Genomic DNA, 13,625 nt, shown 5'->3' with positions numbered 1-13,625 from the left:
GCCATTAAAAAATTTGGTTTAAATAGCCTCATTAAAACGTTTTAAAAATTATGTATTTTTCAACTGTTGCTTGCATTCCTGGTTTTATCATACATAAAAAATTACCTCAGTCTAGAAAGATTTCTCCTTTCCTGACTGCTGACAGGAGAGATCAGCATCTTGAATTCTCAATTATTATGTTTAATGTAGGGAAAATCCTGTTCCCCACAAAACGTTTTGTAAATAATATAACTCGTTATTATTGAGTTTCAATAAAATTATCAATCCAGAATGCCTCATTTAGGGGAGCTTGGCTCACGAGTTTATTCAGTTTTTTTATTATTGTTTTTTCCTTTTTTCCAATTATGTGATAACATCTCTGCATAATATCCATTTATTTAAATGTATTTTGTTTAAATAGGTCGCGAACAAATAATATAATCTGTTTTTAGTACTATTATTTTTTAATAAATATATCAATTCGTGAAAATCTGCTTGAAAATTAAAAGTTTTGTGAATATATAAACGCACTGTTGGTCGTGAAAATCCGCTCAACAGTTACAAAGTTTTGCAAATATATACCAATCTTGCTCACGAATAAATGATATAAATCATTTTTATTATTATTATTATATATGAAAAAAAATTATCAATTTATGAAAATCTGCTGGAAAATTAAGTTTTGTAAATATATAAACACACTCTACAGAAAAGTCAATCTTTGTAATGAATCAATAATATAACTCGTTTTTATTTTTAATGAAACTTTAACTAAAGTTGTGTAAATATAAAAAAAAAAACCCAAAAAATGCACTCTTGTTTACAAAGGTGACGTGTATGAAGGTCAAGGTCTAACTCGTATTGACTGAAATCTATTCTTATTTCTGTCTTCATTTGGGGTCTGTATTCCCTATTATATATAACTAGCGAGGGGTACCTGGTGTTGCCCGGGTGTTTGGAGGTGTGTGTGGAAACTTCGGGCGGAAAAAAAAAGTGTGATGCTAACCATTGCCCCACCGCGAGATGCTAATGGAAACACGTTTGAATTTATTTAATTACTTAATTACTTAGATTTGGCAGGTGCCCGTTTTAATGACTTAATGAGGTCAAGTTTGACTGCGGGATAGTATTTTCCTAAGATGTTATAGGAAAAAGACTAACCCACATGCGGTGAACGACAAATGTTGAATATTTATCTTCCCGAAATCAAGCAAATTAAATAGACAGGCGAGCTTCGTTGTTAACTGTGAGATATTACGATTTATATACGATATAAAAAGTTTTAAAAAGTTGTGAACCGACTGACCGCTTCTCTGAAAAAAGCCTTTTGTAGACATACAGAAAAAACGAACACACATACATACATTTTCGCTTTTATATATAGATAAAAGACAACAGTAACCCTATATTTGTCAATCCTCTCTCAAATCATCCTAACCATATCCTCAAATCCATTAGTTTTAACTCCTCATCCTCAAAAAATATTCAATAAGCATAAAAAGTTATTTTTTGAAATGAAAAGTTGAAAAAGAAAAAAAAAAAAAAGACAAATATCAAAAGATAATGAAATGGAGTAAAACTTACAGGTGAAATGTTTTTTCCGTTATCAACAGAAATCTTTTCGGGAGTTTCTTCTAAATAATTATCATTTGTATAGCATTTAAAATCTTCTGCTTGAAGGTTTTCATCCGAATATATTATCTCTCCATTGTGTTTATTTACAGGTTGTGCTTCAGCATTAATAACCGGCCTCTGTATATCTTGACCAACTCCAAATACATTATCAATCCGCTTCCTAGCCATTTCCTCCTCTTTATCTTCCACGTCACCTTCAATGGTATAGGTTCCTGTTTCACTGGCTTTATCCTCGGATACTTCCAGTGGTTGGTCTTCAGGAAACTCCTGGACATTTTGTTCCTTCGATATGGGACTTTGGGATTCTTGAAATATTTTCTGACTATATTCTCTGGCTTCTAAATAAAGGTCCTGTTCTGTTTTCTGGTCTTCAAAACCCATGTTAGAATTTGTCCCAGAAGGAGATATTCCTGATGAGGTGCCTTGAAACATCTTGTTGATAAGGAATGAAGCAGCACCAGAACAAATAGATGTTGTATGCTCTTCAGGATCATTAGTGTGGCTTTCGATTTTGGAGTTGGAAAATGGCAGTGAACCATTTTTACTTACAGGAGAAATGTCTTTTTTTGCTGCAAAACAAAAGTGGATGAAAAAGATTGATAACTAAATAAGTAAATAAACTTTAACAACAAAGAAAGATCTATTATATATGTACGTATAAGATTCATGCAGATCTAATAGGTCCCACACTATCAACAAAGCTCCAACTTCAGTCCCATCACTGCAATATTGCATCCATCTACCATTTCATTGTAGAGGTCTCTAGATGCTAGAAAGTCTTCTACTCTAATAGTTTTTCTTCCCCTCAGACTGCTAAGTTTTGAAATTCCCTCCCTGTTTCCCTGACTGTGCTAACATGCAGGAATTTAAATGTAATGTGAACAGGCATCTTGATATTCAACTCCCTAAATAATTCCATGTTAAACATGATCCCAAATAGTAGCCCCTTATGTCCCTGTAGCAATAACTTGTTCCGAGTGAAAAGAAGTGTGTGTGTGTGTGTGTGTGTATTTTAAAAATTAAGAAATAAAGATAAAAGCCATGCATAGAAACACAAATGGGAACGTTGAAACCACCACAAATATGAAAGACAGATTCTAATGAAAATCATTAATATAATTAATGTTATTGATTCATTAGCCTTAATATTTCATTTCTTTATTAACAGAAACTTTATCAAAGTGTCTAAAATTAATATTTTGAGAAAAAAAAATATTTCGACTAGCAAAGTTTATGCTAATAAAGGGAACTAACGCAGAATATGGATCATACTATTTTTTACATAGGATTTTCATGTTAAATTCAATTTTTATGGTATCTTTTGTTCATTAAATTGTCAGATGAAAGTAGAGAATAGTTACAAAACGCACCCCCTCGTTAAGAATGGCTTCCTACAAATGTACCTAACAAAGAAACACATTAATATGTTTTTGATTTGAACCTGTCTCCTATATTTTGTAGTGTGTACAATTTTTCAAGTTCTATATATATATATATATATATATATATATATATATATATATATATATATATAACCTACAAAGTTACAAATAAAGGCGGCATGACAGTTGCTAGTCTCTCTCCTTCCTTCTCACTCCATTTTAAAATTATTTCTATGGAGGTGCTTGATTGAACTCCAATCTCTGGCTTCTCCTTAACAATTTTGTCACCACAACTAATCGCTATTCTTTTCATTCTATAATCATAGACTTACCCTCTCATTATATATATACTGCTCCCAATCAGAATGAAAAAAATAATGCATATTATTAGACATTTAGCCCATAAGGACAGGCAAAAGTTATAGCTCATTGACTTAGGAGTGCTTCATGCCAAATTGGCGGTTGAATATATTTAACATTGTGCTCATTTTTGTAGGAAATACTAATACCTATCAATCCTTAATAATAATCTCTAACTGTACATCGAACTGATGCCATAATACTTAGTTCACTGCACCTCATCATAGTAAACGTCCATACAAAATTTCAGGCAGATCGGCCCAATAGTTTCCGAGAAAAAATGCAATGGGCAAACAAATAGAAATATCAGAGAGATTGGTCAGTATTATAGCATTTATTATGACATCTAATTTTAATTAAAAAAAAGGTCAACTATAAGACAAAAACGTCAAAATATAAGAAAATAGTCTACTACTCTGGAAATTACATGACTTCCTATATAAAGCACATTGAAAGATCAACAGTACTACAGCCACATCTTTCGATAGGGTGCTGCTCAGAGCACTTGTTCCTGCTTTAACAGAGTACAAAATTGACTCTGAAATCTGCTGGGGATGATCTCTTAGGTTCCTTTCTTACAAAAGAAACGTTGCTAGCCTCTTTCTTTGCTCTGGCATCATTTCCATGGCAGATGCTCGACTGAGCTCTAATCCCTGGTTCCTCCTTGTAAGACATTTACAGCAAGAACTCATCTTTCTATCACAATGAAGAAAAGGTCTCATTAAGCAGAATTTCCACAAACAGAGCTTCTTTGAAGGACTTCCCATTTGTAGAACACATTGCCACAGGACTGCTTCCCCACAACTTGGTTCTCTTCAAAGCTAATGTCAAAAGATTCCTATCAAGAATTGTGCACTTGAGCTTGATCCTGACAATCATTCCATCTCATTAGCCCTTATTCTCGAATGGCATCTGGCCTTGATAAGTGACGACTATTTAATGTAAAAAAAAAAAAAAAAAAAAAAAGCAGTGGCAAAACATGATGAAATGGTAATCACCAGTGAAGATGATCATTTGTAAGGATGTACATATGTATAAATTTTTTTTCAAGGGAATCACCACTTATCAAGGCCTGAAGGCCACTTAAAGATAAGGGTTAATGAATATAAGGTGGTAGTGTAGTAATCGGTTATGGTGCAGATTGAGCAAAACTTGGATTATCTAAGGGGATGGCTCAACAAGAACTTGTTTACATTGGACTTGAAGGCTGCCATATTGTAATTGGCCAGGAAGCAGGCCAGTGAAGCAGTGTTTCACAGACGGGCAGCTCCAGAAAAGAAGTTTTGTTCATGGAATCTGCGTTTAGATCCAGCCAGAGACAGAGAACAAGGGAAACTGCTAAAAGTGGTTGTAGTTAATGGAGTTTTTTTTTTTTTTTTTTTTTGTGAAAGTTTGGCAAGGGGGGGGGGACATAGATTGGAGCCCAGATGAGCACTTGCTATGAAAACAATAGAGCAAAGACCAGCTTGCAATATCACTTCTGTGAGAAAGAGACTGCAGGGAAGAGAAAAAGGCACCACCTACCAGGCTGTGAAACTAGTCCTGAAACCTATCAATGCAACATAGGGCGTGTCGAACAGCCCCTGCCCAGATGTGGCAATAGTACTTCACTCTTGGACATACCTGGCTCTTACACAGATAGGATTTCATTAGCAGTAAAATATTGAGGTAGTAGAATGATCCAATCATTTTTCAAGCAATGTTGGCAACAGATTTGATGTATGTGTTCCACTTCAGATCAGGGGGTGAAGGCCAGTCCCAGAAGCTTTTCAAAACATAGTGCTTCCCCAAGACGAGAGCCATTCATTTCAATTGATGCCAGACGGACTTCAGAGTGATCGTGATGAAAAGAATGAAACTCGGTTTTAGATGCATTAAAATTAATCAGTCACCTTTTTCCCCATTGCACCATGTGTCAAAATCAGAAGAGAGAGAATCACAAAGATCTTGGTCATTGCTGCCCCTTGATGTGCTGCCATAAACTGCGGTGTTTTCTGCATAAATGTCTATGAATGATCTAAGAATGTGATTTGGGAGATTATTGATGTAGATCAAGAGGAGAGTTGGGTCCAGGATGGAACCCTGAGGGATGCCAGTGTTGATACCATGATCTTCTGATTTCTACCTATTGATGACTAATCTTAATGCCATATTAAAGAGAAAGGATTTAATAATTGAGAGGACATTTCCAGCCGTTCTATAGGTGCAAATGGAGTTTGGTTAGATAAAATCACCTATCAGAAAATACTGGAATGTGCAATCCGCCCCTCTATGACAGATCTCCTAATACAGAGAAATCTCAAATGGAGAGATTGTATTCAGCTGGGAAGCAACTCCAAAGTGCTGTGTTCCAGAAATGGGCAGTTCTAGGAAAGGAATTTTTGTTTAGTTTTAGGTACAGATAGAGAGTAACGGAAATTGTTGGCAGAAGTTATAGCTAGACGAGTGTTTATTGTGAATGTTTTACAGATGGGAGGGCACTATAGGTTGAAACTCAATTGGGTACCTGACATCTATGAAAACATCAATTCCCTACATAATATCCCTGCAAATTATGTCCCAGATAGTAGCCCTCTACATCAAAATGACATTGTGCCTTATTTGGGGTGAAAATGCAATAAATTTTTTTTTTTTCAAAATAGACACCTAATCTGAAATTAGCAATTTAAAATTAGGTTGGAATACTCTTTTTTTACACTTCATTCATTTTTACTTTGTAAACCGGTTTAGTAGTACATATTATTTGAATTCTTCGAACTACCGTTCTCATCTTGAGTGTCATTTACATAGTGTTTCAGTCAATGTAACCTCTGACCTTCTTCAGGTGTATTTTGTTGAAGTCGGGAATTTGAACATATGGTGCAGTGGTTAGAGTACTTGGAAAAAAAAAAAAAATCAACTGTAAAAGTGACATTCTCCTGAAGTTTGAAGGTTCAATTCTCAGTGTGGGCGACTGACAGAAACATTCCCAAGTTCAACAAGACACATGAAGAAGGTTGGAGGTTTCATTAATCAAAACACTGTCAAAAAATAACACTCAAGATGAGAACAGTAGTCCAAAGAATCAAAATAATACAAATAATCAATTGTCTTCTCAAAAATTCAGAAACGTAACAGTTAGTAGTGGTAGTAGTAGTAATTGTTCAAATATTACAGATCTTTTTTTTTTTTTAATGGAAATCGCTCCATACAAGGTATGAAGCCACTTGATATAAGGGGCTAAAAAAATTTACTACTTCAAGGCACTGGCGAAGCTAGAGTAAACGTCATCCAGGACGGTCTGCTTAAATGTAACCCCACTGAGATTATGCCACCTCTCCTTTGCTGTCACCCGGATCGCCCCCCCCCTCTTAGATACAACACTTATATGACCACTTAATCCTTTTTCCAATTATTTTTCAGTTAAACGAAAGTGAAATGAGTGTCATCAAATGATTTCAAATTAAAAACTACAAAAAAATACAGGGTTTAGAGTTTTCAATAAACATTGGCAAAAATATTCTTCAGTTTTTTTTTTGGTTTTTTTTTACATAGGCATCACCACTTATCAAGGCCAAGAGGCCACTCGAGGATAAAGGTTAAGCCGTTATTAATTAAAAAAAAAAAAATGTAAGAGTTCCTAATATTTTAGAAAAGATCAAAAAATTAAAATTTTTTTACATAATATATGATAAATAAATCCTATTTTCGGACCTTAGCCTGGCTGAAAAATTTTGTCACCCCTCTTTTGCTGTCACCCCCCTCACCCACGACCCTCTAGCTATGCATCTGCCCCAAGGCCAAAAACTAACCTAACAATAAGTGTTGATAAATACCGAAAGTAACATCAAAAGGTAAATAATGGTTTTTAAGAAGTAAAAAAAATGAAAAAATAAAAATACTTGCTTTTAACATGAACATCTTCTTCACTTGAAGGGTTACTTTTAGAGTTCTTTGTTTTAATTTTCTCTTGTACAAACTCAGAGTCTTCAGTTTTACCTTCAGGGGAATCTCCTTCAGCCTGAAAAACATAAAACAAACAGGAAAACATTAATATGCATATCTATAGATTCTTTTTTTGCCGATACTTATGTTTATGTATATATTACAGTTAATTATTGCATGGGACTGGGAACTGCTTACTTAATTACACATTCACTGTGTTTATCTATTATATAAGTCTCAGTCGTCTGTGTGTTTGTATGTCCGCTAAAAACTTTTGTCATCCGCATCGAACCAGCATGACCCTGGCACCGTTAGCAAGAGCAATCTCTTGGACACATATCGGAAAATAAGGAAAAAATGTGAATTATTTCATGTTAAAATGTTGTTTTGTTTGAGAGGGGTGGGAGTCAGGTAAAAATCTTGGTTTCGATGCTGTTAATCATGCATGCGTGAACAGTTAATTTGTTGTTTCATTTTAAAAATTTGCAACGTGATAACATCTTGGTCCAATCTACAGCGTGCTCGCTTATGAACTTAACTTTTGAAAGTTCGCACCCAGCACACAACATTTTTTGCTCTTTTAATAATGTTTCTTTTCTTCTATCTTTTGAAATTCTCAACTTTCTTATAGGCACCCACTACATGCCATTTCTTTTCTTTTTTTTTTTTAATAACACTATAAGATGGCACCCAAGTCCTGTGTTTTTGTTTTTAAAATGGACTATTACAATATATACAAAATCTACATCATATTAAACCATATTTTACAACTACCCCCCCCTCTCCTAGTTTATTTATAAACACCAGAAGAATACCTGTCATAGCACAGAATAGTTAGGGTAGAATGCTCTTTTTTTACACTTCTTTCATTTTTACTTTGTAAACCGGTTTAGTAGTACATATTATTTGAATTCTTCAGACTACTGTTCTCATCTTGAGTGTCATTTACATAGTGTTTCAGTCAATGTAACCTCTGACCTTCTTCAGGTGTATTTATGTCCCATTACAAAGATTTAAATCAAGATACGCTGATAATAAACCTTATGTCTAGAATTTTTAAGCATAAAAATTACAAGTAAAGATAAAATATTACCGTATACTAATTCTATCCATGAAATCATGGAAAACAAGGGAGAGAAGTCAGTTTGTCATATGGAATTAACTGACTTATCACTTGTAATAAAAGAAACATTTTTAAAAATTTTATTTTAAAGAAACTATAACTGCATTGTTCGATGAATTTTGTTTTTACTTGTAATTATTTTTCTATTCAATCATGTTTTGTTATTTTTGCGAATTCTAGCGTATTTCGATGTGATACATGAGAACGTACTAGTGTTTTTACTTAGAATGCATTATTTTTATTTATTTTTTTTTATTTTAGAAATCAACTTATAATGCATAAGCACCATATTTTTTCTTAGAGGCATTTTTAACCTTAAGAGGGCAAATATAAATGCTGTGCTGTGCTACGATAAAGCCCACATAGGGATGTTTTGGATCTTCTTTGGAGATGTCCCTGTACAGGGGAAGGTATTCAAAATGTAGGCATATATTTCATGTCCATGGCGATTTTGAGGGTCAGGTTTGGATGTGAATTTAGAGCAGCCTTTGATGGAGAAATTAGCTAAGGAAGCAGTTGTAATAATGCCAGTTTCATACGAGAACAACAGGTCAGGTTTTGTCTCCTGTAATTAAATTTCAACTGCTAGAAGGTTGGAACGTAGACCCTTGATATTAGAGAAGGAAACCTTGTCGTGGGGGTTTATATTCGAAGTTGTGGTTTTGGGTTTTCTCTCGATTTGTTTGTTGGAATTTTTCAGAGGTTGTGAAGTTTGTGGAAAAGGCCAGCGGGATTATTAAGAGCAGGACAGAGGAGAAGCAAGACGGGAAGAATAGAGATGAAAGAAGGAGTGAAAAAGGAAGACTTTTGTAGACCATTGAAAAGGAAAAGTCATAGCAGTTCCCATTAATATGGCATTGAGAGACTCCACCAGCTACTTCATGGTCCAGACTCCAGCCACCAAATAACAATGCAACAGTCCAGTATTTTGCACCTGCTAATAGGATATCCTCCTTGGGAGGAACTTCAAGGTTTGAGTCCCTACCAGGTGGATAGTGTCAACCCAGGAACACGTTTATCTTCAGTACCCTTATTAATGGCATAGCGACAAAAATAGAATGGAAAGAAAATGTAGTAATTTCTAGTTACTACTCACACAAAACTGCTGAGTATTTTCTTCCCCCTTTCTCAGGAACATTGCTCATTTGTTTGAGACAAGGACTGAGAGAGACGGAAATCGGGGAAGTGAGAGTTTCTGGGGCAGCTGAAAATGCATCCATAATGCCTTTTCTATTCTCCTTTACAGTTATAAAAAAAACAAAAAAAAAACAAAAAAACAAACTAATTATACTTAGTTAAAGTTCATAACTACGATTATGAAAAAAAAAAAGTTTGGTCACAGAGTCCCCTCTCACATAACTTAATAGAAAAATAGCTTTAATAGGGAATTAAATTTGCATAGTTTAGCAGCTAAAAAATTAGCCTTCTTACCTAAATAAAAAGTTTTTAAAAGAAATAAATGTGTTATACATTGTGAAGCTATCCATTCTTTTTCAGAGTAGCCCTTGACAAACTATCTGTTCTATTCGGAGTACGCAGTGTCTCTGGCTATATTCTTAGATATAATCTATATATAGAAAAGATAAAATGGCTGCACGCGTTTTTGTATGTCCGGCAAAGGCTTTTTTTTTTTTTCGCCGGGCTTTCTGGAGGTGTTACTCTTCTTTAGAACTTTTTATATACTCCCTAGATTGTAATAGATACAATTTGTGAATGGATGTCGCCTGTAGATTTATTTTGATTGACTTATAAAATTCCTTCTATTCTGCCCTCTCACGTGTTTGTTTGGCTTTTTCGTATAAAAGCGAAATTAATACCGGAGCTAAGCCACCCGTCCTGGCCCTCGTGGTCCAGACGTCCAGGAGGCAATTAGTTTTGATCACTGTGGGGGGAAACCCCTCATATCAGACAATTGCTATTCATTTGGACACTCCCTTTTAGTGGGTAGCTGGTTTTCCCAAACATTGTGGGGAAAGAAATACAGCAGGCAGAAAGCTGTAAGCTTAACTGGCTAACAGCGTGAACTCATTCCTTTAACTTTCACTTTCTGCAAATCAACCTTTTAATTGCTAAATTTGAACGGTTTTCACTTCCTCTAAGATCTTAGTGTAGCGGTAAAGTCTTAAGTTTTCTTTCATTTTCTTTTCCCCCTTTGTATTGTGTCACAGGTTCGAGCCTGCCTGTCGACTAACACTTTTTTTTCTTTTTAACATTCTTTTCCTCCTTCGCTGTTCGGGTTCCAGCTTGCCTTCCTTACTACCACTTATTTTTTTCTTGTCAACACACACTTACAAACACCTGGGCAATGCCGGGCACCCCCCGCTAGTAGTAACTTTCAAAAAAAAAAAATCTTAATGAACAAACAAATAGTAAAATTTAAATAAAGCACGAGTTGTCTCCCTTTCCATTTACCTCTACTTTAAAAAAAAAAGTAAACGATCATAAATTGGGAGCTAAAAATATACCAAGTATAAAAAGCTAAAAATATACCAAGTATATTTTTAGATATTTGTCAATTTGGTAGACACTTTTTAATCATAGGAGAAAAAAAAAAAAAAACAACAACCCTAATCTTCCTAGTAGTATAAGGGGATTTAAAAAATGCATTTGAGATAAAAACACTATCACTCAATGTCATGTTAAAATCAAGATTAGTAAAAATTCCAAATATTTTCCAAAAAATGACTGAGTAGAAGATCTGCTAGAACTGTTTTTTAGAAACGAAAAAAAAAAAACAAAAAAACAAAAAAAAACAAGCAAACAAAAAAAAACAAAAAAACTCATGGTTCTCCATTTTCTATTCAGAAATTGTGAATTAAAATTACTTTGTCCAAATCATAGATTGCAGTTAGCTCCCCTAGATTTTAAAAACTCTTCAACATTATCAAATATAATAAAACTGCATTAATTCAATAAATTTTATGCTTATTTTTAATTATTTTTCCACAGGATCATTTTTCACAATTTTTAGAATTTTTCCTAATTTCGACATCGCATGAAAGTATGTAATCATGTTTCTACCTAAAATTGCATCTTTTGGAAATCCTATTATACTACATAAGCAGCAGAAACAAAAAAGTTTGTTGCTTTCTAAGATCATCGGTTATATTTATTTATTATTATTTATTTAATACAAGTAACTGTTAATTACATCAGTGGCCAATGACAAGAAATCGAAATTAATTTCCCACCCTGGTAAGGGGAGGAACATCCCCCACGACCATCAATTTCCCAAGCATGTGTATGTGTGTGTAGGGAGGTCGCCATTATCACTAGAAATAAAATCTTTCTTTGACCAATCCTATCTAAATTTCTTATTCACATTTGCATCTATTTTAGCTTCATTTATAGTCCCTATTTATTTGCCTCCCCACGAGGGCAAAGTTAGATGCAAGGTCGATTTTTAATGTGGAGAAAAAAATCCAGCTCTCCAACAGAAGAAATCTGGATTGGGACAAAAAGTTAAAAATTGCCTTAGTCTGGAAGGATCTCTCCCTCGTCGAGCAATGTCAGGATAAAGAAGAATAGAAAGTGGACGTTGGGTTTATTTTTGCGGTAACCTCATAACTCTTGCTTCCCTTACCTTGTCCTTTAGTCCTCACATGCGTGATACCTCAGCAGCTGTACGCCAGCCAACATATACAAATGACAGAGCCGTGTGTGAGGTGACATCACAGTGAGGAAGAAGGAAAGAAAAAGATTATAAAAAAATGTGGCCCAAGAATGATGAAAATAGATGTATTACACACATGGTTCGAGAGTGACAGAAATAGACACGTTACACATGTGATCCAAGATTGTCAGAAATAGACGCATCTTGAACATGGCCAGCCAAAAGGAAAATACCACGTGTTCAACACAGCAGACCTGCTTTCCAGCTGACTACAATATGGCCGTCTTCAAGTCCAATGTAAACAAGTTCTTGATGAGCTGTTCCCATTAAGTAATCCAATTTACCAAATTTACACTTTTAATGATTACTATATTGCCCTCTTGACCACTGTACACTTTTTAACCCTTAGCCTCGAGTGGCCTCTGAGCCTTGATGTGGTGATTCCCTTGTAAAAAAAAAAAAATTTGAATATGAGAAGACTTTTGAACAAGAAATAAGGCGTTATTCTGGAAGTACTTGTAAATAAATGTCTGTTGTTTCAATTGAAAAAATAAAATAAAAAGGGAGTCAAATTCTTTCCTTATCTTGTTTTTTTTTTTTTTTTTGCGACTATCTGCATAAAACGTGTGGGTCCTGACTGTTGACATATAACGACTACAGTACAACGAGAAAATTCAACCAAATAAAAGTAAGGAAGCAGGGCTTGTAACACAAGTGATTCAGACAAATGCTAAGAAATAAATGGCTTGCATAAGTTACCTACTTTCTTTCTCCAGCTTATTTCAATACAGCCTCTTCATCACTTCTAAGGCAAGTTAGTTTTCACAAGAATGCGTGAAATAAAAGTATACTCAAAGAGATTATTATCAGCCAAAGTGGCTCTACTAGGGACATGCCACAGGCTGTAGCAATTTGATAAGGCAAGGAGGGTGAGATTTTGGTAAAACAGTGATTTAAGCAAAAATCTGTGTTTTTCCCCCAGATTAAAAAAAAATAAAATAAAATAAAAAATAAAAAAAAAAGCAGAATTCTACTAAAAAGAGGAAAATTTACATCACACATTAATCCTAACTTCTGGTGGATTTTGAGCAAAAAACCAATGAAGGACATTTTAAATATATGTAAACAATAGCATTTTTGGTAATTTGTTGGCATTTTAGTTTCCTGAGTGGCAATAATGAATTTCCTTAGAATTATCAGTTTCATATAAATAATAATATTAATAACAAGCACAATCACGTTGATACACTGCTTCTTATTAAATCACTGAAGTTAAGCAACTTTGAACTTGGTCAATACCAGATGGGTGAAACTTTGGGAATACCAGGCATGTATGTAGGAGGACATCAATATCTCCCTGCAAGAATTGCAAAAACCTGACGAGGATATAGAAGTGACAGTGGACCGCTTTTGAACTTAATATTCCCATGAAACTTCTTCCTTCAAAGGAAGCCGATTCAATCTGCCTAGAGTGACTGCTGCTTCAGTACACTAACAAGGGCTATTGTTTGAATGGAAAAGTTTGAATGACACCAAAAGGGTCAGAGGTGACCTCAAAGCAGAAGTCGATGAAACCATACGACTTTCGTATAGGGATTTTGTTTTGTCT

The 13,625-nt window shown here is 34.5% G+C and overlaps 1 protein-coding gene across 12 annotated transcripts in view; it reads right to left on the bottom strand.

Moving 5' to 3' along the window:
- Positions 1 to 13,625, bottom strand: part of LOC145268296 (uncharacterized) — a 447,971-nt gene that overhangs the window by 90,508 nt on the left and 343,838 nt on the right. For all 12 annotated transcript variants that reach the window (XM_080123710.1, XM_080123715.1, XM_080123717.1 and 9 more), the window contains 2 exons: positions 7,242 to 7,356; positions 1,564 to 2,183 (listed from right to left, as the gene is read on the bottom strand). In XM_080123710.1, coding sequence (XP_079979836.1) covers positions 1,564 to 2,183; positions 7,242 to 7,356 — 735 coding nt within the window. The remainder of the gene's footprint in view (positions 1 to 1,563; positions 2,184 to 7,241; positions 7,357 to 13,625) is intronic.

This window comes from Euprymna scolopes, chromosome 43, assembly GCF_053919585.1.
Source record: "Euprymna scolopes isolate OS-2025 chromosome 43, ASM5391958v1, whole genome shotgun sequence".
Classification (NCBI taxonomy): domain Eukaryota; kingdom Metazoa; phylum Mollusca; class Cephalopoda; order Sepiida; family Sepiolidae; genus Euprymna; species Euprymna scolopes.
This window is presented reverse-complemented; position numbering and strand designations above follow the sequence as displayed.